The sequence below is a fragment of the Prionailurus bengalensis genome, chromosome E3 (genome assembly GCF_016509475.1).
Source record: "Prionailurus bengalensis isolate Pbe53 chromosome E3, Fcat_Pben_1.1_paternal_pri, whole genome shotgun sequence".
Lineage (NCBI taxonomy): Eukaryota > Metazoa > Chordata > Mammalia > Carnivora > Felidae > Prionailurus > Prionailurus bengalensis.
In genome coordinates, this window is record NC_057357.1 from 19,641,114 (window position 1) to 19,668,212 (window position 27,099).

Sequence of the window (27,099 nt, forward strand, 5' to 3'; positions counted from 1 at the left end):
CGACCCCAACCGTCAAGTTTCTGGGTTGGCGGCCTCTGCAGGGCATCCTTACCTAGCAACTGCAACAACCTCGTGTCTAGACCACCTTGGGTCATGCTGCTCAGGATCTCAGCCGGGGATGGCCCGCAGGAGGAAGCCTCACTTGTCATTCACGACACTTCTTTGCCACCGTGCTTGTCCTTCCGTGCCATAATAGAGAGCCCAGGTGACTCCAGCTTCATCCTGCCAGAGAAGCGCTTCTTGTTGGCTTACACAGTCTAAGGCCCCCTGGGCGGCCCCCAGGGAAAGCACAAGCCCTAAAGACTCTCCCACCCAGCATTCCTGGTGGGACGCCCCTTCGGATGGGTCCCGGGACTCGAGGTCCGAGCCTGAAGCTCCCTGAAGCCTGAAGCTTTGGGAAGCGCAGAAAACTTGGCAGCTCTGACCCTTCGGGGCTCCTTCCTGGGGCTCCCTCCTGCCGGTCCTTGTCCCTCTTGCCGAACCCGGCACGCTCTACCCTTGCCTCCCCAGGGCAGGGCCTCTCCGGGTCTTGAAGAGGATGCCCCCTCCTGGCCGGTTTTGCTGCCCCACGTCCCTCGCGAGGAGCCTCCTTCTCCGAGAGCGCGTTGCCTGGCGTTCTCCTTGCTTCCCAGCCCCTCCAATCGGGTGCCGGGCTCCTTGGGGGCGTCCCTTCTCTCCGGGTCCCCCGCCCGCGCCCGGCTTGGGGCGCCCCCTCTCCCTGCTTAGGGCGGGCGCCGGAACAGTGTCGCCGGCCGCCTGCAGGTGTCTCCCCACGGAGGGGCGCGCGTCCCTGCGCCGTGGCCGCTGCCAGGCTCCAGCGGCTCCTCGCCGAGGTGCACTCGCGCTCCGGGCTCCGGGCGCGCCGGAGCCGCTCGGCCGCTGCCGCCCGCCCCCCGCGCCCCCCGCGCTCCCCGCGCCGCGCCCTCACCCCGGGGCGGGGGAGGGCATGGGCCCGCGCGGCGTCCTCCGCCGCCGATCCAAGGCGCCCGAGCCCCGGGGCGCGGCGGGCAGCGGCCGCTGACGCGGGGCGCCGGCTGCCAACTTCGCGCGCGGAGCTCCCCGGCGGCGCGGGCGGCATGAAGACGAGCCGCCGCGGCCGAGCGCTCCTGGCCGTGGCCCTGAACCTGCTGGCGCTGCTCTTCGCTACCACCGCCTTCCTCACCACGCACTGGTGCCAGGGCACGCAGCGGGTCCCCAAGCCCGGCTGCGGCCAGGGCGGGCGCGCCAACTGCCCCAACTCGGGCGCCAACGCCACGGCCAACGGCACCGCCGCCCCCGCCGCCGCCGCCGCCGCCGCCGCCGCCGCCGCCGCCGCGGGGAACGGCCCCCCTGGCGGCGCGCTCTACAGCTGGGAGACGGGCGACGACCGCTTCCTCTTCAGGAATTTCCACACCGGCATCTGGTACTCGTGCGAGGAGGAGCTCGGCGGGCTCGGTGAGTGAGCGGCGGCGCCGGCGGCTCGGCTCCCGGCCCCCCTCCCGGGGCTTGCGCGGCCCCCCGCGGCCCGAGCCCCAGCCCCGCGCGCTCCCTCCCCGCGGCCGGGCGAGGGGCCCCGCGCTCGGCAGGGCTCGGCTGCACGCCCGGGGGGCGGGGAGCGCGCGGGGGCGGGCCCGGGGGACGGGTGGGGGTGGGGGGCGTCCGGGACGCGCCGCCGACCCCGGGGCTCCCCGCGCGGCCGCTGCCCTTTCCCGAGCGCGCCGGGCGCCTTTGGGGACGTCGCCGCGCCCTGGGGAGGCGCGTCTCCCGGGCACCTAGCGCGGTGGCCGGTCGGCGGGGCGCGCGTTCCCCTGCCAGAAGTCGTCTCCGGGCGCGCCCCCTCCCCCGCCTTCGTTCGCGGGGCACCGGCCGCCCCCTCCCGGCCCGGCCCCCCGCGGGGAGGGCGCACCGACTGCTGCCGTGAGCCCCCCACTCCCCGCGGATCCCCGGAGCCGGGAGCCGACGGGGTCGTTCTCCCAGACGGGGCTCGAGAAGCACGAGAGTCGGGGGGTGGGGAGGGGGGACGGGAGGAGCCCGGTGGGTTCCCGGCGGGGAGCCCCCTTGGTGTTCTGGCCCCCCTGCCCCCGCCCGGGAAAGGATGCGACGGGAGGGGGGCGAGGCGGCGGGAAAGCGGGACGGCTCCGATCAGAACTGGGGGGGTGGAGGGGGTGACTTTTCAGAAGGCAGATCAAAGTGCTCCCTTTGCCCCGCACCGCACCTCTTCCCGGGTCAGGTCGGAGGGAGTGCCCCTGAGACCCGCCGTGCGGCTGTGTGTGTGTGTGTGTGGAGGGGGGGGGTGTTTGGCCACACCAGCGGGTACCTCCCAGACCATGTTGCTCTAAGTCCGGGCATGGGGACCGTCTGGAGTGACTTGACCTCTTTCCCCAAGGTGAAAAGTGTGTGCATGCACAGCCCTTCCGTGCGGACGGTGTATGTGTGCGCTCAGATGTAGATGGGGTGGGCGACGGCGGAGTTTGCCCCAATCAGCCATTGGCCTGACTGGTTGTCTTAAAGGACAGAGAGAAGGTGTCAAATCAGCCCGAAGAGGCTGTTCCCTCCGCCTGGAATCCCCTTCCCCAGTCTCCCCTGCTGGCTGTTTCCCAGTTCTGGGGGGGATTTCCTGCCCCTTCCCAGGCAGGGTCTTGTGGGCGGAGGCCTCCCCACCTGGAGGCAGGGTCTTCCTGACTGCCTCTCATCACCACCTTTATCTCCTTCGTCGCGCTTGGCACAACCTGAAAACGTCCAGAGCCTGCCTCTGGTCACTAGCTGCCCGTCCCCTGTCTCCACAGGATGTCACTGTGAGGGCAGGGCCTGGGCTGCCTGGTTCACCGTCATCCCCAGCTTCTGGGCGGTGTCCCGGTGCATAGTAGGCCATCAATATGTCTCTGTGGGGTTAACATTGGATGAGACCCTGGAAGGGTAAACCAGAGGTTTCCTGGGGGTGCCGCCTGCTCTGCCCTGCCTCCGGGGGTGCCCCGCTGAACTTTTCTGTGACCACCTGCGTGGACCTAGCCGTTCGCCAGACGCTCGCTGTTTGTTCTGCTTTCCGACAGTCCGACCCTGACCTCTTCCACGGAGGCCTCCTAATGCCTCGTCCTGGGGAACATCTGCGCCTTTTGGGGTGAACCCCGCTTGTCACCTCGGCCTGCCACCAAGTTTCTCCTTTGTGCAGAAACACAGCCTCCTTGTGCCTTCTCTGTGCACGTACTTAAAGATACCATGCTGTGTCTCTGGAGTTGTCCGGCCCCCGCCTCCGCGGGGTGTCCTGGCCCTTGGTGGCCGGCTGAGCCTCTTCCCTGAGGTCTCCCCCTGGCCTCTCCCTGAAGGTCACAGCCCCGCCGCTTGTAGTTACTTCCCTGTGTCTTTCATCCAGGGCTTGACACAGGATGGTTAAGCCCGAGCAGCTTTAAAAATTATTAGTTGAACAACATTTAAAGTCGTGTTAGCTTGCATTTATCGAGCCCCTCAAGTACACCGGGCACTGTGGAAGCTTCTCACTTGCCGGATCTTGTTGACTCCTTGCCAGCACCTTTTAGGGGGCCCACTTTTCAGATGAGGAATTGGGGGTTCGGAGAGGTTTTTTTTTTTTTTTTTGCCCAGGCGCCCCAGCTGGCGAGGGGGTCTGGATGGCCTTCTCTGGGGCAGAAAGAGATCAGGGCGAAGTGATAAGGGAAGAGAATGATACAGTTGGGGAGGCATCATTTGGGGGGGGGGCACTCAGCCTAAGACCTTCATCCCCAGTCCTCTGTTTGTAAACACATGGGTGGTTCGTTTGTTGGGTCAACAAAACAAACCCACAGATTTCTCTTTTCTCTTGATCGCTGTTGGCTAGAGATCTCCCCTCCCAGAAAATCACCATTTTCCTCCCCGAGAGCTCAGAAAATAGTTATCAGGCTGTCAGCGCCGCCGGTGAGAAATTTGGGAGGTCTGAGCCCGCTTGGATGGTTTCCCTGGCTGATCCCACCGTGCCCAAATCCCGCCTCTCCACCTCTGTGGTCTTGAAAGGATGTCAGGAAGTACCTGGCCTCGAACTTTTGTTGCTATGACAACCTTTCTTCTGCGTTCGGTGACCATTTTTTAATTTGCTTTTTGCTCGAAGAGGAAGAAAGCGTCCAAAAGCCCCCCCAACAAAATCCTGCCCCCCTCTCCCCCCCCCACCCCCGAGGCATCGCCTTGAGGACTGTCTTCCTTCCCTCCTGCCCCAAACTGTGGGAAAGGCCTTCTTTCCTTCCCAGCATTTTTACGTTTCCCCCAGTGAAAACACCGACCACAAAACCCTGACCTCTCCATGAGAGGCAGCTGCGAACTGCTCCTTCGTCTCCAACGCCTGTTGGGTCATTCCTTTCTGTGCCCAGAAAAGCCTCTCCCCACTCTGGGCAGCCACAGGGAAATCTAATAAGCCCTTTTACCCACATGAAAAAAAAAAAAATCCACCGCGTTCACAAAGAAGACTGCAGCCTGTCCTAAACAGACACAATTTCACCAGACTGGGCACAAAGAAAGCTTTTCTCCGTCCAAGAAGGAGCATCGACCTCCTTCAACAAACAGAAAGGGAGCGTGGCCTTGACACAGAATTACCCCGAGCCCTTCACGCCAATTGGTTTTCTCCTCTGGAATCGATGCTCAGAAGGGCTGGGTGGTTGCCGTTGGAGGCGTTCTGGGGGGTGGGGGCAGCGGAGTAAAGGCCTGGAAAAGCAACAGTGACTAGGGGAAGGGAGATGGGCTGGCGGGGGTGTGGTTGTGCCAGCAGGGAGAGCACAGGTGAGGCTGGACTTCGTCAGGCCCGTGCTTGAACCTGAGGAAGTAGGTGACTCAGAAGACCAATGGGGCGGCTGGCCAGGATGCCTGGAGGGAGGTGGGCCTGAGGCAGCCGGACAGAGGGAGGGACAGGAGGAGGATGCTGTTGTTCGCCTCTAGACCCACTCTGTCCCCTGGGATGGGTGGACAAATGCCCATTCTCTTTTGTGAAAGATGGAAGTTTCTCGAGTTTCCCGTTGGCAGTGTGGTTTGGGCAAGAGCCTCAGTTTGCTGCCCTGCAGACTGGGGATCCGGGCAGGTAGCGCTTCTTGGAGGCGGGGGTGTTCGGTGAAATAGCGCGGGGGAGGTGCTGTGTGAGTGCCCCTTGCCACCTCCGAGTGCCGTCACCCCGTCTGAGCCCCCGCGTCTCTCCCGTGGACTTCTGCAGCCGTCGCCCTGCGTCCCCCGTTGACCCCCCTCGGCCCTCAGTCTGCTCTCCCCCCAGCCCCAGAGTAACCGCCAGATCCTCACCCACCTTCGTGCGGCCCCCTCCGGCGGCGCCACTCTCAGAGTCAAAGCCACGTCCTCCCGTGGCCCCTCCCCGGCCGTGCTACTTCTCTGGGTTCTTCCCCCGCTCCCCACCCCCAATCGTGGTCACACCCGCCCTCAAAACCAGGCACACTCAGACCCTTTGCGCTGGTCCTTCCCTCTGCCTGAAATGCTTGTCCCCTAGATGGCCGCAAGACTAGTTCTGGAAACTTCTTCAAGTCAGTGCTGAGCTCGCTCTGAGCCCCCGGTGCAAAATCGATCTCCCCCACCCGTTTCCTGCTTGAGTTTTCCTCTAGCCCTCGCCACCGACTCCTCCTCAGTGGTGCCCACCAGCTCCGAGAAGTTGGCGGTTGAGTTTCTCTGCATCGTTCACCGCGGGTCCCTTAGTGCTCAGAACACTGGCAGGTGCTCAGCAAACATTTGTGGGGTGAATGGTGGCGGTTGTTAACGGCTGCTGCTCTTTCTTCGGCTCTAGGTGTCTTCTTACCCTGCAGTGAGTCAGGGGACCAACCGGGGACCCCTTCCCTTTCACTGAGGTGCCCACGACACGCAGCGCCCCCCGCCCCAGTGCGTGTGGGGTGAGGCCATTCTTACTCAGGAGGAGAAAGCCCTTAGCTGACCTACGCCTTTCTTGCTTCCCCTTTTCTACAGAAACCCCAGCCCTTCTGCCTGCTCCCTTCAATTATGTCGCTGCCTCCTTCACGAGCATGAGCACAGATATGATGCCCCCCAAGAGCGGGCTTCTAGTGCTGGGAGTGCGTTGGAGTAACAGGTGGACGGGCTTTGTGTTAGGACCGTCTGGTGGGCGAAGATACGGACTTTGAAAGGTCCCATAGACCAGTGTCATTTCCTTGCATTTCCATAACAGCTTGATGACAGCCTAGTGCCAGGCTTACACCTATTTTCTGGGGCACACAGAGATGAGGTGACTTGCTCAAGGTCACGCAGCTACCAGGTGGCAGAGCTGGGATGTGCACCCAGCCAGAAGGTTCTAGAACCTGGCTCTCGCCCAGAAAGCATTGCCTGGGGAGTCATAAGCCCCAGGTTTGAGTCCAGACCCCGAGGTCACTCCAGTGCTGAGTGACCTTGGATAAGTCACACTCCCTCACTCTCTGGGCTTTTCTTCCCTCATGCGTGAGATGACGGGTTTTTTGGGTGTTTTTGTTTTCTTCTTGTTTGGTCTGGCTGGTAACGTCCATCAAGGGCAACAGAACACCTCTTGATGACAGGCTTCGGGGACAGACGGTCCGGGCTCCAGCCCCCGCACCATGACTCGCCTGCTACGTGGCCTTGGTTAGGGGTTCGCCTTCGTTGGGCCTCAGTTTCCTTGGCTGGGACACAGGGATTATAATAGCTGCCTCACTCTAGCCCTGCTGGAGTTGCAGCCGATAACGCGGGCCCAGCAAGCACTCCATAACCACGCTGGCTGTGATCGACCCCGTGGCAGAGGCTGCCGACCCATGGCCCGCGGGTCCCATCTGAACTGTCCATCTGTTTTGTTTGGCCCTGCAGTGTTTACAGTCTCTGAATGAGTTGCCAACGTTTGAAAATTGAGACGCTTCACAGAAACATCTGGATTTATGGCTTTCCTCAAAAGCCTGGTATGTCTGTGAACACCGGGCCCGAGGGTCCTACGGCAGTGGGAGCTGCCCCTTCCGGCAGGGGGGGGCCGTGGGCCACCCTCCACCCCATCCACCTCCTCCCCGGGGACACGACTCGCCACCTTCCAGGGCTCAGGCCCCAGGCCTGGGGTTCCTCCTCGGAGCCTCGGTTCTCACATCCCCGTCTCGTCTGCTAGCGGGTCCTGCTGGCTCTTCATTCAGAATCCAGCCCTTGCTGACCAGGACCTGTGGCCCGTGCCCTGGCTCCCCTCCCCTGGACTAGGCCAGTAGCCCCTCCCCGGACTCTCTGCTTCTGCTCCCTCGACCCCCTGCTTTCCACCCAGGAGTGAAGCCGCAGGTCAGATCACCTCCCCACTCTGGGCAGGGCCCTCCTGTGCCGTGGGTCTCACTCAGATTCAGGGCCAACGACTTCCAGGGCCTGAGGCTGGCCGTGATGTACCCACATGGCCTCTCTGACTCCACCCTCTTTCTCCTCTGCCTCACCGCAACAGCCTCTTTGCTGGCCCTTGAACAGGCCAACACCCTCCTGCCCCAGGGCCTTTGTACTTGCTGTTCCTGCCACCTGCGGACTCTTTCTCCCAGATGTCCGCAGGGCTCCCTCCCTTCTCAGGTGGGTCTGCGCCCAGATGGCCTCTTTCCCACGAGGCCTTCCCTGACCACGCCCTCTCAATCTGCGACCTCCCCGCCCCCTGCTCTTTCCTCCCACCTGATTCCCCCTCATTGCTGTAATGCATTTACGCGCTACATAGCACACTCACTTATCTTCTTTCTTATCTCTCTCCCCTGTCACATGCCAGCGCCACGGAGGCAGGACTTGGTCCGTTTCACAGAACGCCACATTCTGGGACCGAGACGAACCGGTCCTTAGTAAGGGATCAATGACTATGTGCTGAATGCATTTGGGATTCTAGGAACTTCTCTGAGCTCCTGTGTGCAGCGAGGGGCCCAGTGCCCTGTACCTGTCATTCCCACGGACGTGTCAGACACTCTTTCTTCGCCACCCCCTCTTCTGTTCTGCTCCTGGGAAACAGTGCTCCGTGGGGCTCCGTGAGGAGCCGGAGGGGCTCAGTGTGGTCATGGCCCCTGTTTGAATTCCAGGGCACCAGGTTCAGAACCATCTTTCGGGGATGCTACGACCTCCGGCCTCTGTGTTGCCCGCAGGACCCTGGCGGTTAAGCTCTTCTGGTATCAGGTGACCGAAACTGACGCAAGCCCGGTGTGAAAAAGGCGGGTTTCGTAGGGACTGCTGCCCCCTGCAGTGTCCGGGCGGAGATGCAACCACCAGGCCTGGCAGGTCAGGGCCAGGGCCACCAGGCTCCTGGAGGCTGGAGTTGATGGGTCCTCCCACGGGCAAAAATCCCGCAGGGGCCAGCCCAGAAACCCAAGAGTGCCATAGAGGAAGTGGCGGCGGGGGGGGGGGCTGTGGGGAGCTGGGGGCATCTCCCTCGGCTACAGGGGCAGCTGCTGAGCCCCAGACGACCATTCTCGTTGCAGGGTGGGGGCCCGCGTGGGGCCCCGTTGTCCATTTTGTCAAAACTCCCGGTTTTTATAGGAGATCTCTGGATTGTTAAAATTTGGGAACCGATTCAAGTAAAAAGAAGAGGCCTGCGCTGCGGGCCCCAAAGCAACCCCTTCTGAGGGGGCGAGTAAACTCTCCTCTCACCAGTCGGCGATTTCTAGATCAGAGCTCTGCCAGTGACATGATTCGATTCCATGCCTGTTCGTTCTCGGTCCTGAGGATCTGACCGGACGGCGTGGTGCAGGTGGCCGAGGCTGGTCCAGTCTGCTGTGTGCTGGGAGGGGAGTGTAGGAAACACAGCCAGTCCTGTGGGGCAGGGGAACCAGAACTTGGGGCCAGGGGAACGGATGGAACTTGGGCAGACATTCCAAGGGGAGTGAACTCTGTTGGCCAGGAATCCTCGAGTCACTGCAAGCAAGAGAAACTCGTTTGAAATGGTCTTAAGCGAAACAAGGGAACTATGGTCTCTCTTTTTCTTAGATACTGAATTTTTTTTTTTTAATTTTTTTTTTCAACGTTTATTTATTTTTGGGACAGAGAGAGACAGAGCATGAACGGGGGAGGGGCAGAGAGAGAGGGAGACACAGAATCGGAAACAGGCTCCAGGCTCTGAGCCATCAGCCCAGAGCCTGACGCGGGGCTCGAACTCACGGACCGTGAGATCGTGACCTGGCTGAAGTCGGACGCTTAACCGACTGCGCCACCCAGGCGCCCCAATTTTTTTTTTTAATCTCTACACCAGACATGGGGCTCAAACTCACAACCCTGAGATCAAGAGTCACATGCTCTACCAACTGAACCAGCCAGGCGTCCCTGATCCCTCTTAATAGACAGTCTCGTGGGGCACCTGGGTGGCTCAGTCGGTTGAACGTCCGACTTCGGCTCAGGTCATGATCTCATGGTCCGTGAGTTCCAGCCCCGCGTCGGGCTCTGTGCTGATGGCTCAGAGCCTGGAGCCTGTTTCAGATTCTGTGTCTCCCTCTCTCTCTGACCCTCCCTCGTTCATGCTCTGTCTCTCTCTGTCTCAAAAATAAGTAAACGTTAAAAGAAAAAATAAATAAATAAATAAATAAATAAATAAATAAATAGAGAGTCTCGTAAGAAGAGCTCAGGTCCGTAGCGTGGCTGGGTCAAGCAGGGTTGTTGAGAATTTGTGTCTTTCCAGCACTCGGCTCCGCCCTCCTCTGGGTTAGCTTCATTCTCAGGCTGACTCTCCTGAAAGCTTTGAGTTTACTTAACCTCTTGTCCTTCCAGGAACTCCTGTGGAAAAGTCCCTCCCGAACAGAACTCCCAGAACTGGTTCTCAGAGGACCAACTGGGTTATGTCCCCACCCCAGAACCAATCAGAGTGGCCCAAGGGGTTGGACTGTGTGGGTTGGCCAGGCCTTGGTCCCTCCACTCTCACCCTTAGTCACGTGGTCACACCCCTGGGGCGGGAGAGGAGGACAGCTTTGCTTAAACCACGTGCTCTGAGAGTGAGAGAGGTGTGTAGCTGTTAGCTCTTGCTACGTAACGCTGCGTAACAACAACGGCCACACCTCAGCCACATACAGCTGCAGGCACTTGGCTCAGCTCGAGTCTGCAGCTCAGCGATTTCGGCTGGGCTGGGCTCACTGCTGCGCGGTGGTTTGGCTGTGGGCTCGGATGATGGGGGCCACTGGGCCTCTCATCCTTCACCAGCCTCGCTGGGGCGCGTTCTCGCGGTCACGTCCGAGACGTGAAAGCTGGAGCCAGCCACGCCGTGGGAGTGCCTTTCAAGCCTCTGCACACATCGCTTGTGCTTGCTTACGTCCCGTTGGCCAAAGCCGGTCACCAGGCTGAGCCCAGAGTCGGTGTGTGGGGGGGCGCTGCTGAGTCGTGATGGCCAAGGGCACGGACACGCGGAAGGGTGATGCGTTGGGGCCATGAAAGCGATCACTGTTTCACAGACGTTCCTCAGACTCAGGGGGGCTGGCCCTAGGGAAAGGGGCGGTGGATGCCAGTCAGGTGAGAACAGAGATGCCCCTCCTCACACGCTTATGCAGCAGGGGTACATCTGGGAACCCAGAGAGTCTGTGGCCGTGCCCTTCATGCCTGGCCTCATTCTTTTAGCCAAGACGCTGTAGCTGTGCTTGAGTTCAGAGGTCCTTCTCCTTCCTTTCTTTTAACGTTTATTTATTTTTGAGCAGGGGGAGGGGCAGAGAGAGCGAGACAGAAGATCCCAAACAGGCTCCGGGCTGACAGCACAGAGCCCGATGCGGGGCTTGAACTCACAAACTGTGAGATCGTGACCTGAGCTGAAATTGAGAGTCAGGTGCTCAACGGATTGAGCCACCCACGTGCCCTGAGTTCAGAGGTTCTTAAATGTTTGGGGCCCTGGGGCTCCAGAAACCACGTGCCTGCATCCCAGAGAGAGGCATCCCCTAAACATACCCCTTGGTCCGTCCCCGGAGACCCGTCCCTCTGATTCACCTGGTGTCCCCCAACTTTGCTATGCCCCAGTTTCTTCTAGGGAACCTGTTAAAATGCAGGTGCCCAGGGTCTCGCCCTTGGACTTTTTGCTTCGTGGGTCCGGGAATCTGTACTTCTAACCAGCTCCCCAGGGGTTTTGGAAGCACGGCGGGCGTGGGCACCTGTGTTCCGAGTCAGTCCTGTCATTTAGCATCTGGGACTGAGGCAGGCCTGGCGCTGGCTTCTGCAGAGTGTGGGGCGGGGCCGGCCCCCAGCTCTCTTATCTTCCGGGACCACCTTCCCCTCACCCTGGTCTGGCAGGCCGGCCCCTGCATTTCTGGCCGCTCCAAGCTGATTTCCCACCTCAGGGCGTTCGCTCTTGCCATTCCCTCACCTGGAAGTCTCTTCCTCTGTATCTCTAGGTCTCTGCTCTGCCCGCAGGCCTTCATCAAGCCCCGGCCCTGGCTTCTGTCTCCTCCGGAGGCTTCTCTTCATCGCTGAGATGACCTTTTCGTTTATTTCTGTGCGTCTCTGCGATGTGTGTGTCTCATCCTAAAGTGAGCACCTTGGAGCAGATCAGAGACCGTGCTCAGCTTCCCACTGCGGTGTCCCAGGAGCAGATCGCAGTCGTCCTGAGGACGTGACAAAATCCCTTTGGGTCGGAGAGCTGACACCCAGTGTCTCACCGCCCCGGGGAATGTGTGCGCTGCCTTGGAAGCGCTCAAACCAAAACGGATCACTGAGGGCTGCCAGGAGGGCCAGGCTGTGTGTGAGTCAGGGGGAGCGGAGGCGGCCAGACTGCCCTCTCCGCCCGTGGGGAGCGCCCATGGCTCCCCAGGCCTGTCCTGTGGTTTGGGTGGCGACGCTGGTGGAGACAGTGGTTTAGAACGCGGCAAGCAGGGGTTTTTCCTCTTCCGAGTTTTCAGAGGAAGCATGGTCCTCAGTTTCTGCTTCTGAAAAGTGGGGCTAATGATGGTACCAACCTCTGGGATTGGTTCTTTCCAGGGATTCCTGGTTGATATTGACTCGGTATCTCTGACCCCAAACAGTCCCTCAGCTCCAAAAACAGGGGAGCTGAACTGTAGAATTGGATGGCGATGCTGGCGACGTGTGGAAGGTGGCCTGGCCCCAAGCTGCCCAGACTGTTTGGATAAGTTGGTTATAGGATGTAGGGCCTGCCCCCTTCCCTGCTGGTGGGGTCCCGAGGGCCACATCTGTGCTCCAGCCTCAGGGAGCAGAGCTGGGGGGGACGGCCCGTGGCTGTGGGGGCCTTGTCCTGTGTCCCAGCCTTCCAGGGAGTGGGTCCACGGTGACACTGGACCGGGATGGTGACAGGAAGGTAGAGTGGGGTGGAGAGAGGCAGAGCGAGGCAAAGGGACACAGAGGGAGAGAGACACGGACCCGGGGACATGCACAGATGCACACGCAGACACAGACACGCGTGCACAAACCCACGTGACAAGGGGGGAGCGGGCCTGAGGAGCTGCAGGGGAGAGGCCGAGGGCAGCCTGAGACAGCCCGGGGAGGCAGGAAGGGGCCCATATGGCCTTTTCTCTGCTCTTTTCCCGGAGCCCCGGAATGTGCGGCTCTGCCTGGGGCGGCCCTTCCAGGCCTTCCGCCCTTGGCCCTGGGCGCGTGGGGAAGGCAAGGCAGCCGGCCAGACCCTCACCCACTCTCCCTCCTTCCCCCGCCCGTGTCCTATTGGTGGCAGTGGGCAGCTTGGTGTTGGGGGGCTTCAGCTCATCCCGGCTCCCCGGGCCTCTCCAAACTGTCCCGTTATTTTTATCAGTCGTTCACAGTCTAGGAAACTCAGGATGTGGGAGGCGGCTTCTCAGCAAGCCAGCTGGATCTGTGCCCTGTCGCCTGTGGGACACACTTGTGGATCCTGCACTCCCCTCTGTCCGTGTCCATTTGTCCTTCCTTCTCCCCGGGGCCTCTCTCCACCCTGCGCTCTCTGCCGGGGGGTCCAGTTCTGGAAAAGGGGAGGGAGAGGCTTAACTCCCTGCTCCTGTCTGTCCCCTGCCCCCCCCCCCAGCTGCCAGACTTGTCCCCCCCCCGCACCCCCCTCCTTGCCTCGTGAGAGCTCTTCTGGGTGGTTCTGGAAGAAGCACAGAGGTAGAGAGACCTTCCCCAGAGCACAGTTGGGAGGGGTAGACACAAGTCTCGCCGTCACCCCTCGGCAGATGCTTCCACTTGGAGGTTTGAAGGGAACGAACAAACCCCAAACCAACCACTTGCTTTCCTGCCCTCACCAGCAGGGGGCGGGCTGGGTCATGCTGCCATAACCACCTGCAAATCTGGGAAGGTTCAAACAACCTGGGGGGGTGGGGCGGGCTGTGTGTTTCTCGCTGTCCTCATCGGGGACCCAGATAAAAGAGGCTCCACCTCCAGGCTGCCATGGCTGCTGAGGCCAGAGAGGGGGATGGGTTTCTGCCTCGAAATGGCACCTGCCATTTGGTCAAAGCAAATCCCATGGTCGCATCTAACATCCTCGGGGGGCTGGAGGACTGCAGTCTTATCATGGGCCTAGGAAGCGGGGAGCCAGGAAGATTGGTGGCCGCAGGAATGGCTACTGCACCCTCACCCTGCCCTTCTCAGCCCCATGTCAACAAATGACCGCACACACACACACACACACACACACGTTCAATCGATCGGCAAATCCTATTGGCTTCTTTTAAAAACACATCCAGAGTCCAGCCATTTCTTGCCCTCTCTCTGCCACCATGACTGAGCCAACACCATCCCTCGCCTGGATGACTCCAGAACCCCCCTCACTGGTCTTCCGGCCTCTCCTTGTCCCCCATAGTCTGCCGAGGGGGCCTGTGCACCTTGGATGACGTCCTTCCAATGGCCTCATCTCACTTGGGTAGAGCCAAAGGGCTCCTAGCAGTTGCAGAACCTGACATGAGTTGTTCCTATTGTCCTGCTACATTCCCGCTCGCTTCCTCTTTCGGGCTTTGGCACAAACACTCCCCAGGCAAGCCTCTCTGCCTCAGGGCCTTTGCACTTACAGTTTCCTCAGTCTGAGCACTCTTTCCCAGATCCCCACTCCCTCGCTTTAATAAAATGCCCCCTTTTGTGTGATCACCCCCACTGTGACCCCCACTCCCAGAACCCCCTCTTCTACCACTCAGCTTAATTTGTTTTTCATAACACTTCTCCCGGCTGACACTCACTGACGTCAAATGCCCCGGTGACGTGCGGCCCCGGCTCTGAGAATCACGAGCTACCTCGCCTCTGTTTTATGGACAAGGACACTCAGTCTCTGCAGGGAAAGGACCTCCTTGACACCACGGCCCACCACTTGCAGAGCTGGCGCCGGGACCCAGGCTTTTCCCCTTGGCCCTGGCTTCCAGGTGCTGGTCCTCGATTATCCCTTAAAGATCCGCAGACCTGGACCTTCCGTGTCATGACCTCTGCTCCATTTGTCAGAAGGACGGTTATTTAAAAATAGCCCTTCCCCAGCCCCCCAGAAGCCACATTTCCTGGGATGGGTAGGAAGTGAACAGTTGGCATTAGTCTGAAGGAAGCCTCATGCTTTCACTGACTTTTGTGAGCACCTAGTACATGCTACGTTTTGTCTATCATTGCAGGGGTGATAGCAGGTAACAAGATAGAGGCAGCTTTTAATCTCCTGGAGATCACATTCTAGGGCAGAAAGACCGACAAGAGGTTGTGTATACATTTGTGCATTGTACTGAGGATTACTGAGCCCCTACTAAGGCCACTGTCTTCGCAAAACAAAGGCCTTGTCTTCACAGAGCTGACATCCGAAGCGGGATAGACCATAAGAATGGGTTTATTGGTGATCCCGGCTCATGTGGCCCCAGATTGAGGCCAGAATGACGCTGGGACTCAGAAAACAACTGGATTCCCTGTGGGAGTGAAGGCTGATGGGAGCGAAGGCTGATGGGAGCAAAGGCTGATGGGTTTGAAGGTTGATGGGAGCGAAGGCTGATGGGAGCGAAGGCTGATGGGTGCAAAGGCTGATGGGTGCAAAGGCTGATGGGTGCAAAGGCTGATGGGAGCGAAGGCTGACTTGCTTTTTCCATTTGTGTTCTTGCTTGTGCAAGCCAGACACACCTCTGTGACTTTTCAAACCTGCTTTTCATTTTCCCTCTAAAGGTGGTGGAGTAGAATTTTGAGACCCATGGTCATCTTTCCATACGTGAACCCTCCACGGCCATGTTGTTCTGGACCTTGAAGTATTTTCTGGGATAGTTCTCCCCGTCTTCAAAGATTTATTCTCCTTTGTAAGATGAGATTATTTGGAAGGATTTTCTGGAAGGTTTCTTGTCTTCTTTGGTCTTCATTCATTTATTATTCATTCACTTGTTCATTCAACCCATTTACTGAGGTCTTCCTCTGCTAGGCACCAGGAATACTTGGCGAATGTGGTGAATAAGGTCCTTGCTCACAAGGAGCTCACATCCCAGTGGAGAGAGAGAAAATAGATCAGTTAATAAAATAATAATAGATAATCCAGTAATTCCGTATAGACATAAGTGCTATGAAATAGAATCGTGCGGTGGCACTTGAAGGTGGTGTTTTTTTCTTTTATTTTTTAAGTAGGCTCTACTTCCAATGCCCGTGACCGTGAGATCAAGACCTGAGCTGAGATCAAGAGTTGGACTCTCAACTGAATGAGCCACCCAGACACCCCAAGGGTGGAGTTTCTGATGGGGTGTCATGGAAGCTTCTATTTGAAGTGAGACCTGGATGACCAGAGGGAGGGAGCATTCTGGGGGCGAGTAGCATTCTGGGCAGAATTAGTCTGTCCTTAGTAATGGGTCACCTCAGTTTTCTTTTCTTTTTATTTATTTATTTAAAAAATTTTTAAGTTTTATTTATTTGAGAAAGAGAGAGAGAGCACACAAGAGAGCACACAAACGGGGGAGGGACAGAGACAAGGAGAGACAGAATCCTAAGCAGACTTCTTGCTGTCAACCCAGAGCCCAATTTGGAGCTTGAATTCATGAACCGTGAGATCATGATCTGAGCCGAGACCAAGAGTCTGATGCTTAACTCACTATGCCACTGATGCACCCCTCTTTTTAAAAAACGTTTACTTATTTTTGAGAGAGAGAGAGAGAGTGCGCACAAGTGAGTGGGGAGGGGCAGAGAGAGAGAGGGGGACAGAGGATCCAAAGCGGGCTGTGAGCTGACAGCAGAAAGTCTGATGTGGGGCTTGAACTCAGGAACCATGAGATCATGATCTGAGCTGAAGTCGGATGCTTAACTGACTAAACCACCCAGGCTCCCCTCACCTCAGTTTTCTACTTACCAAGTTAATTTTCTGTGAGTTGCATTTTCTTGGAAAATTATTTATCAAGAGTTTTGAACTTACTTGCATAACTTAGCACAGTATTTCTTTATGATTAAAAGGAAAAGCCTTCCTTTAATTAATTTTCTTTTTGTACTCCTAATCCTGTGTATTTGTGTTTCCTCCCCTTCTCTTAGTTTTCTTGCTGGAGTCTGCTGATTATGATAGGGGCCCTGGTGGAAACTGCTTTTCAGACCCTCCAGAAAATGCAGCCTGGCTTGAAATCTTTACAGGGGATCTGTGCTAAGATGTCACGCTGGAAGCCCTGATAATTTGTTCCCCCTTTTTTCAGCCCAGGTCTTGCTAGGCTGTTTCATGGTCCCTCCCTTCCTCCCCCCCTCCCTGCCCATGGTTAAGAATCCATTCTCCTATATTTATCAATACTGTTTAAGTTTTCAAATATGGTCTGTTTTCCTTTGGCTTAGGTTTTTGAGGTTTGTTAGCATTTTCAAGTATTTGAGCTGAAAACTTTGTCTCCATAGTTAAAACAAAAAATGGATGCCTTTAACGCTATGAGTTTGCCTCTGAGCCTCACTTTGGCCCTATCTTCTGAATTTTGAAATGCAGTGCTTTCTTTGAAATGATTTTCTAAAAATTCTGAAGTTACAATTTTGTCTCTAACAGTTCTGAAACTTCAGAATAATCCAAGTATAATCCAAGAATAGTTTAGTACAGCATTAAAAGGTTCCCAGTGCTTTGACTTACTTGCTTAAATTTTTGGCATCAATTTCTAGTTTTACTGAATGATAGAGGAAGTGGCCTGTGAAATTTCTGCTTCATATTTAAAAAATTTTTCTTTGGTAAATGTCCCTGAAAAAAAACAGGGACGTTCCCTGTGTGTAGGGTAAAGCAGCTTTATAGATAGTGTTATTCAAGGACTGTCTTGTTTATTTCTCTTGGCTCTCTTGCTCTGTCAAAAGTTGGATAAAGTAGGTCGAAGTCTTTCCCTTGCATAGAATTCTTTCCATTTTGACTTGTGTTTCGGATAGTTTTTGTTTTTATAAAGTTTGATTCTCTGTTATTCATCACAAAACGATTCGTGACAGTTATATTTTCATTGTGAGATTGTGGATTTTATCTTTTGTCAAGATAAAATGACTATTTTCCCCTAGTGAATGCTTTTTGCTTTGGATTCTAGGTTTTCATATTTTAATATTGCTATCTCAGCTTTGTTTTGTTTGTGTCCTCTTGATGTGTCTCTTTCCAGCCTTTTCATTTTAACCTCCCATGTCTTTCTGTTAGGTGCATATCTGACAAGAGCAATATGGTTAGATTCTGTCTTCTGGACAACTGGAGCATCTTAACTGAATAACATTTATAAACACATTTGATCTCATTTCTTTTTTTTGTTGAATGCTTGCAATTTTTTAGACCTTTTTCTTCATCTTTTCCTATACGGGTTAGGTTTTGTTTCTTTTTTCTTTACTAATGATTTAAAAATATATGCATGCTACTGTTAATTCCGTTTTTAATACTTGGACTCCTGTTTCTCTGATAATGATGCAGAGTGATATAACATATAGTGCCTTTTTTCGAAATCTGCTTTTCACTTGTATTTGTAACAACAATTGCAGTGTGGTCCTTTGCTGACCTGGTTTCAGTGCTAATTACAAGTCCCTTTAGTTTACTTTTCCCTCTGTTTTTGTTCATATGTTGGGTGGATTTGAATGTGAGGTATGACAGCCACCAATGGTGTGCTGGGTCCTATGGTAGATGCTGGGATATAATCTAGGTAGGTTCCTGCCCTCTTGGAACTTCTAGTTGTGTATGTGTGTGCATGTCCATGTGCCCTCATATATGAGTGTGTGTGAATAATACACAAGTAAGCAAACCCAACCCCTCAGAGGAGGGACGTCTAGTTGAGACTTCAAGAATGAGAAGAAGTTAACCATGGGCAGATGGAGGACATGGCACGTGCAGAGCCTCTGTGTAGTGACAGAGCTTGGTGAGCGGGTAGAAGGAAGACAGATGTGGCTGGAGTATAGTGAGCCAGGAAAGTGATGTGGGAAAAGTGGGAGAGGCAGCAGAGACAAGGGCAGAGCTTTGTAGGTGTGGAGGGGTGGTCCTTAATGCACATGATCTACTTCTTAGCTCTTAAAGAAAACAAGAAAAAACAAACATTAAGAATAGCTTTCCTTGGCCTTTGGATATGGATGATACTATGGCTGGGTATAGAATCCACAGGTTTAAATCTTTTCCCTCAGCATCCTGTGGGCATCACTCTATGTTTTCTGGCATCTAGTGTTGAGGAAGATATGCCTAAAGTCAGCATAATTTTTCCTTTGTAGGCAACACTTTCCTCCCTGAATTCTTGTATAATTTTTTCTTCATTTATCCACAATATAGAGAATTTCATCACGGAATTTATAAATGTTGATTTTTTTTTTAAATTTGCTGGGTAGGTGTTGTGATCAGCTTAAGGAGGCTTGATTTGTATTATTTTTTTCAATTATTTCTACTATTCCATTTGTTCTAAGCTTTGTTTCAAGAAGGCCACTTTTTTTTTTATGAGATTGGTTTCTGTTCTCTGACCTCTATGTCTATTATTTTCTCTCTCTCGTAATTTTAATGTTCTCTTTGTCTCATTCTTTTGGAATTTACCCTGCTTGGTGTTCCCTGAGATGCCTGGACCCGTGGTTTGGTGTCTGACATTAATTTGGGAAATTCTCAGTCATTATTGTTTCAGACATTATTGTTTCCTCTCTCCCTTTTTCCCCTCTTTCCATCACACATATGTTATACCTTTTATAGTTGTCCCATTATCCTTGGATGTTCTGTACTATCTTTTTTCCTTTCTTTTTTTTCCTTTTTTTTTTCTTTTTTTGCTTTTCAGTTTTGGAGGTTTCTGTTGAAATATCCTCAAGCTTAGAGATTCTCTCCTTAGCCATGTCCAGTCTGTTCATTAGCTTATCAAAGGCCTTCCTGGGTGCCTGGGTGGCTCAGTCAGTTGAAAGTCTCACCCTAGATTTCGGCTCAGGTCATGATCCCAGGGTCATGAGATTGAGCCCCATGTCAAGCTCTGTGCTGAGCATGGAGCCTGCTTGGGATTCTCTCTCTCTGTCCCTCTGTCTCCCAGCCTTGTGCTCTCTGTCTCTCTCTCCTTCTCTCTCTCTCTCTCTCTCTCTCTCTCTCTCAAAATAAAAAAAACAGGCATTTCTGGGGCATATGGGTGGTTCAGTACGTTAAGCATCCAACTTCAGTTTAGGTCATGATCTCACAGTTCATGGGTTTGAACCCCATGTTGAGCTCAGTGCTGACACTGTGGAGCCTGCTATAAATAACTTTAAAAAAAGGCATTCCTTATTTCTGTCACAGTGTTTTTGATCTCTGGTGTCTTTTTTTGCTTCTTTGTTAGTTTTTCCACTTATATTGCCATCTATTTTTACATGCTTTCTACTTTATCCATTAAAGCCCTTAACATGTTAATCATAGTTGTTTTCAGTTCTTGGTCTTATAGTCACAACAGCCTTGCCATTTCTGAGTCTGGTTCTGATGCTTGCTATGTCTCTTCAAATTATGGTGGTTTTTTTTTTTTTTTTTTTTTTTTTTTTTTTTTTTTTTTTGCCTTGAAGTATGCCTTGTAATTGTTTTCCTAATAGTTGGACATGATGTATTGGGTCAAGGGAACTGCTGTAAACAGGCTTTTAGTGGTGGTGAGCTGGGGGCGGGAGGAAGACAAGTGTTCTATTGTCCTGTGATTAGGTGTCAGTCTTTTAGTCAGCCTGTGCGCTGGGTTGTGACTGCACATACACTTCTCAGTCCCCTTGTCTGTTAGGTGGAACAGGATAGCTAGAGCAGGCTGGGGTTGGGTATTTGTCTTCCTCCTGGTCAGTTAGGCTCCGATAATACCCCAGCATTAGGGATTGGGATTTGGTTAACTGGTTTTTCTGGAGGGCAAGCCTTGTTAGGAAGAACAGCATGCTCTGGTTTATTTCAAAATAGTTCCTTTCCCACTCCCCCTGCTGGAAGCACGAGAGGATTTTTATCTGATATTCATTGTGAGGACCCGGTAGAGCTTCTGGAGGTAAAACCCACAAAAGTATGGGGGCCCTGATGACCGGATTCCCCTGGAGTTGTCCTCTCTCAGACTTGTCCACACTGAACCTCCAGCAACTCATCAGTTACAGTCCCGGAGTCACTACCCTGGGGGGTTCCCATAGCGGTTTCTGTTCCGGTAGGTTGTAATTCTATCTGGCTGTCTCTCCAGTTTTGGAGGCAGTAGTTTGCCCTGTGACCTCATTTCTCTTAGGGAACAAGAAGAGTTGTTGGTTTCTCAGATTTTGACTTCTCGTTAGGACAGATCGGTGACTTCCAGGCTTCTTACATGCTGGGCCAGAGTCTGGAAGTCCTGTTTTGTATCATTCTTTTGCATTCCAAAATAGTTTAGAAAGTTTGTTGTCCAGGTTCTGGTATCTCTGAATGTTCATGAGAGAGGCCTCCACACCCCAAATCCTTCATACTTTTCTACTCTAGTGATCAAGGTGAGACTGTGCTAGACCAGCTCTGAGGGTGCCTTGCTTTCCGTCCCCTGTGCCCCAGCCTGATTCTGCTTGAAGGGTGGGAAATGTGCCTCCACCAAGGCAAGAGAAGGCTTGATGACCTAATTTCAGTTCCAGCTCAGAGGAGCAGAGACACAAAAGAAAGAAAAATTTCTGCCTCTCAAGTTGAGTCTTGTTATGTCCCTGAGTCGTGTTGAAACGTCTTCTCTTTGGCAGAGGTTTAAGTGTCTTAAGCTTGGTGTTACTAACACTCTGCCCCTGCCAGTTCAGTTTTCTGCAGGGTTGGGTCTGCCCTTCACTGATTCTGATGGGTATTTCACCCCTGCCTTTGTATCTATGGTACCTTATAGTCCTTCCTGTCCTCATATGGCTCCCATTTCACGCGGACTGCCCTCCTGGCAGCTCTCCTCAGTGAAATCTGTGGTCTTACCCTCCAGTTTCCTGAGCCTTGGCTATAGAGTTTTCTTAGGGACACAAATGAGTGTTTTCATGAATTACCCGTGCTTCCTTTAATGAGTGCATTTCAAAGAGGTGCTTCTCTGTTCTATTTTGAGTGTATCATTCCTCTTTTCAGGTTGTAGAATTGTCCTCCAGTGCCCTATGTGTGATTATTTTCCACGTGTTTCCTCATTTTGGGGTATGGAACTGTCTCTCCAGGCCTAGTATTTTCTCATAAGTAGGGTGGGTTTTCTTTGATCTTTTTCGCTTACACCTGGCTGCTGTTAGGTTCCTCCTCACCTATCTTAAGGTCTTAATTGATCCTGATGGCTGGCATTTAGATCACTAAGCCAATATCTGTTTTTTTGGGATTTTTATTTTTATTTATTATTTTTTAAGTTTATTTATTTTTGAGGGAGAGAGAGTGCACATGAGCAGGGGAGGGTCAGAGAGAGACGGAGAGAGAGAATCCCAAGCAAGCTCCATGCTGTCAGTGCAGAGACCAATGTGGGGCTCGAACTCACAGACTGCAAGATTGTAACCCAAGTGGAAATCAAGAGCTCTAGATGCTTAACTGATTGAACCATTCAGGCGCCCCTGGGTTTTTTGGGGGGATTTTAAAAATATTTTGTGACTCTGCTAGCTAGAAGTCAGACTCCTTTGCTCACCTCCTGATGTTTTGAATATGGCGAAGAGGAATTACTTTTCTTAACAGAAACGGTTGATATAAAACTTCACTTCCCAAGGTGCCCCCTTCCTTCGTTTCTCTCCATCTTTGCCCAGTTTTCTTTGAAACTCAAGGTGTAGTGCACTGTTGCCCTTTCCACTCAGGCTCTCAGCCATGGGCCCTCACTGGGAATTACAGACGCTGGATGGATGGAAGCTGGAGGTGAAAGGTCCTGGTCTCCATGGAAAGTGGCTCATGTGCTACAGAGGGTAGGCTCTGCCTCTACCAGACTCAGCAACGTCACAGATTTAGGACAGTGGAATCCTTCAGTCTCCTTTCTTGGCTGCAAAGATACATTGATTCATGGACATTCCTTCTTGGTCCAGCAGAGATCATTGCCAATAGGCCCCATTTCTAGCTCCTCTTGTAACATTTCCCTGCTTTGTGTGTCTTTTTGAGGTTTTGACTGGAAGACGGATAAGAGGGGACAAATCACACATCCCCGGTCTGCCACCAGTCTTAACCTAGAAACCCCCCATTTTTTGATGGGTATAGGTCTTGATAGAGAGGAGGGGAAAGTGTGGTAGACATCTCCACTGGATTTAGAATCAAGAACATATAAGTTGGTACCATGACCCATTTATTCACTCATTCCCTCATTCATCACCTGACAATGTACTAAGCTCTGGATTTATGTTAATGTTTTATCAGGTCCTTTATCTTGATAGGTTCTAGAAATAAAAGATGGCTGCCTTTGGGTCCTTGTCCTGGGAGGAATTCCAGCACCAGCTCTGTGTGATCTTGACTAAATGACTCACCCTAGTAGTGCCTCGTTTTGCCCATCAGTAAAACAACCACAACAGCCCAAATGTCTGAAGGGACGTTGTAAGCTTGAGAGGCTGCAACATACAGGTGAGGTCTCTTCCACGTGCTCGGCCCTGGGGTCCACAAGCACGTTTGCTATGTCTGGATGAAGCACTTGGAATGTAGAGAGAGGGTCTGGGGTGAGGACACTGGTGGGAAAAGAGAGTTTTGTTCGTTCTTCACGGGTTCCAGGAGATGCTGGGCGGGCCAGTCTGGGCAGGGGCCCTGAGTGCCCAGAGGGCCAGAGCTCAGCGGAGCGAAGGTTCTCGGTTCTGGGTGCTGGGAGACATCATCATCTCCTGGGTCCCACCCGACTGAAGGGATTCTCCTTTTTCTTTGCTGGAAAAGTATCCTTGAAATTTCACTCATTCACTCATCAGAAAGTTTTTTGAGTGCGTACTATATGCCAAGTGCTTTTTGTTTTGTTTTGGGGGCTATTTCTTGGTAATGAGGATTTAGTGATGAAAAAGACAAGGTCTCTACGCTTATCAACTTTTAATACTTTTCTAGGGGGGAGGGTAGGAAGGCAAAAAATAAATAAATAAGATGGTTTCAGAGAGTGAGAAACTCAATGAAAGAAAGGTCAGGGGAGGGAGGCCTCTCTGGGCAGCTGATGTTTTCCCTGAGACTCATGTGTCAGAAAGGAGCCTCCCAGTGAAGATCTGGAAAGCTGTACAGGCAGAGGGAGCAAGTGCACAGTCCCTAAGTGGGCGCGGGGGTCGAGGAAGAGGCGAGTAGGTGATTGTGGAGTGATCGACACAAGATGGTAGGTTGAGCTGGAAGGGGTGGGCGTAGGGGAGGGTGATGCGCTTGGGACTTGTTTTGCAGGAATAAGCCACAGGACTTGATGAGGAGGCCAGCAAAGGAGGGAGAGGAGTCAGGGGTGACCCCTGAGGTTCTGACCCGAGAGACTGGTGGGTGGTGCCATTTGCTGAGAAACCGGGGAGGAGCAGGTTCAAAGGAGAAAATCAGGAATTTCGTTTTGGGGCATATTAAGGGATAGATACTTATGTTGACATCTGACCTGCTGAGGACCAAGGACAGAAGTCCAAGCTAGTGTGTGTGTGTGTGTGTGTGTGTGTGTTCTGCTGAGAGTTTCTCAAACTTGGCACTGTTGACATTTTAGATTGGATCTTTCTTTGCTGGGGGGGGGGGGGGGGCTGTCCTGTGCCTTAAATGTAAGGCATTTAGAAGCCTCCCTGCCATTAGCACCCACCTGAGTGGGTCAAAATAACCATGAAAATGTTTCCAAGCATTGTCAAATGCCCTCCGGGGGACAAAATCGCTCCTGGCTGAGAACCAACATGAAATCTTCACAGGGATGCTTACGGTTGTCATAGGAAGAAATGGAACACACACAGCACCACCCCTTCCCTTCCTCACATCCTGGGGCCGACATCCTTAACGGATCGTATTACTTTTTCCTACGAATCTGAGACACCACATCAGGATCCTTCTTAACGCAATTGACCAATAGTCATCCTCAGTGACTGAGATTGGTAATAAGAGGAAATCCACTTAATCTCCCTGTTCTAGGGTTAAAAAAAAAAAAAAAGAAACCAGAATGCTCTCTGTGGCCCACACACCGACTTACACTGAACCCTCGACAGCTGTCCTTTTCCATCTGTGCCTCAGTGTCCCTGCATGTCAGCTGAAAGCGAAGCTAACCGCTTTCTATGGATCTGACAGAGCCTTAAGTGGGAGGATCAATGAGATAATCTTGGTAACTCAATTTGAGTTTTTGGAGGCGGGCAGAATATTACAGAAATGCACAGCTGAATCATTATCTCATGGGGTGCTGTGAAGGTGAACCTGTAAATAATTAGAAAACATTTAGCTCTTCTAAAGTGCCAGGTTTAATAACGGGAAGAACGAAAGGGAAAGGCTCTCAGAGGTGGGCAGGCAGGTTGGAAGGCCTGGCAACAGGCTGTCAGGCTATATTGCTGGGAGGACGGAGCGGTGCTCAAGGCTACGGTAATCTGTGCGTGATGTTTTGTCCAGGTTCTGCGTAACCATGGACACAGACTCCCCCCCCCCCTCCTCCTTCTTTCCGTGGAGCTGATGCCACACTCCTGCACTGTGTATACACCATCCATGCCTGGCCCCCTTCCCTCTACCGCGACTCCTTCTGGCTTGGGCAGAAGCGAGGAGTCAGAGGAGGATCTAGACGGGGACAGCGTCTTGGAATCTGAATGCCAGCACTGTGGCTTCAAACCCTGCCTCTGCCCCTTCTGGAGCGTGTGATCATGGATAAATCGCTCAGCTTCTAGGAGCCTCCGTCTCCTAATCTGTAAAATGAAGATAAAGTACTTGCCTCCCCTCCCCCAGGGTTATGGGGGAGGGGTGAGGGTCAGACTCCCATCTCAAGGGCAGAAGCGCTCTGTGGGCTCTAAAAGACTCTAGAATGTGGCCGCACTTGCTGTATTGCTAATACGGACCTCAGGAGCCCAGAATGACCGTAATCAAAATCCTTGATTAAAAGCCAACAAAGCCAAACCTGCGGCTCGCAGTGTCCTCTCACCCTGGGTCCATGTGTGGCCTCGCTGTATTTTATTTATGTGTTTAATAAGAGCCCTCGAGAAGTGAGACCATGACTCTAGCAGCCCTGCAGTGTGGGGCCGCGCTGAGTGCCAGATTGGGAAGCTTGCCCGGATGCTTCTCTCGGTTCTGGTCTTGCTGGTTGTGTAACCACAAGTTACTGACCTTCTCTGTGCCGCCGGCTCCTCGTCTGTAAGCTGGGATAAAAATGGTACTCACCTCAGTTGTTGTTAGAAGATTAAATGCATTGGTATCAGTACAGCTTTGTAGGACCAGGTCTGGCAACTGAGCCTTTGTTAAGTCAGTCAAGTTTATCAAGCCTGACACTTGATATCCAGTTGCTGAAGAGCCGGTCCCAAAGCTGAGGGCAGGATGGGGGCAAGTGGACAGGTTGTAAGTGCGGGTGGCTGGGGGTCCAGGTCAGACGGCAGGGTTAGAGGTGGTGGTGAGGACCTGTCCTTGGTGCTGATGTGGAGACATTTAATCCATGACCTGCAAGACGGAAGTGGGGGGGGGGGGCGGCGGGAAGGACTCAGATCAAACGTGTGACTGTCAGGCAGTTGGGAGAGGTTTCAGGGTCCAGAGCGATGGAGAGAGGTTGGAGGTGGCTGCATCCCACCAGGGGAAACGTTAGATGGAGAAATGTAACGTGTGGCACTCGGGTCCAAAGAGCGGACAAACAGGGTGTAGCTGGTAAGACTGAATAAGGCTTTGGTGAACTGACTTTGATGTGAGAACGGGGCCTCGGCACGTAATAAGGATGTACATGAGTTTTTATATCATTATTGTTATTGATGCGGCTGCTACTGTTGTTTCTTTTATTTTGTGCCCACAGCGAAAAAGAGGTTCCCAAACCGGAATGTGGCCTTGGGTCCCATCAATAGAAACATTGTATACAGCACGAGGGAGGTGTGGCGCCTCTCTTCCTTGCCACCGTAGAGGCACATCCGAGGCATTTGGTTTCAGCTGTGGGTGGCCCCGGTGAAGAGGGACATTAATGAACTGCTGTGGGTTTTCCGAAGAGGAAGCAGGCGGGTGACGCTCACGGGGAAAAGGAGGCTGTGTCTCATTCACCCGTTACTGGCTTGCAATCCTAGGAGTTAAGGAACAGAGGAATTCGGCCCTCATGGAGTGTATACTCTTCTAGAACGTATAAGCCAGGCGCATGGCTCTCCTACACGCTGGGAGATGCCGTTAACAATGTAGGGGTTTCCGCTGTTGGGGAGAAGCATTTTAAGCCAAGGGAAGAAGGGAAGGCGGAGTGGTCTGGGGCATCTGGGAGTTGTTCTGAAATGTTTCAAGGGCGTCTGTGGGGGGGAAAAGGGTCTGACTTGTCTTCTGAGACCCAGTGTCACCATCGGAAGAAGACAGTGCTGGGAGGTCTAACAGAAGGACTGGGCTGCTGGGCGACTGCCTTAGTGGGGTCCCCAGGAGCCAACTCTGAGATGAGGGCTCGAGGCTTTGTGCGTGGCAGTGTACTTGGGAGGGGATTCTGGAAGTTCTGGTGGAGAAGGGGGACCATGAGACAGGGTAGGGGTCACACCTGTTCTTGGCGGCTCACCTGCAGACTACGGGAGATGCCCCTGTGACCTGAGGAGTCAGGCAACTGCCCACCATCTGCCATGGGCCACGGCTCGTGCCACTAACGTGTCCCCACCCTGGGTGCCGGCTGAACCCGTGCTGGGGCCAAAGCGCTGGGAGGCCTCCAGAACCCTGGTGCGTTTTCCCCGAGGGAGTGTGGCCTGGCAGCGGTGAGGCGGCCCGGAGAACCAGAACGGCCCTCGTCCCAGCTTTCCGCTGTGAGACTTCAGACAGGTCACTTTCCCTCGGGTGGAGGGAGCTCAGATTTCCCATCTGTAAGATGAGGGGTGGATGAGGAAATCTCTAATTCTAGAGCTGACATTTTCGGTCTCGGGAAAAGCTTGAATAAGACA

General features: G+C 53.6%; 1 protein-coding gene across 1 annotated transcript in view; it reads left to right on the plus strand.

Annotated features, from left to right (window-relative positions):
* The first annotated feature begins 1,017 nt into the window (after positions 1-1,017).
* The window catches only part of GSG1L (GSG1 like), a 206,502-nt gene continuing 180,420 nt past the window's right edge, over positions 1,018-27,099 (plus strand). The window contains exon 1 of the mRNA XM_043560241.1: positions 1,018-1,434. Within this exon, the coding sequence (XP_043416176.1) occupies positions 1,077-1,434 (358 nt within the window). The 5' untranslated portion in view covers positions 1,018-1,076. The remainder of the gene's footprint in view (positions 1,435-27,099) is intronic.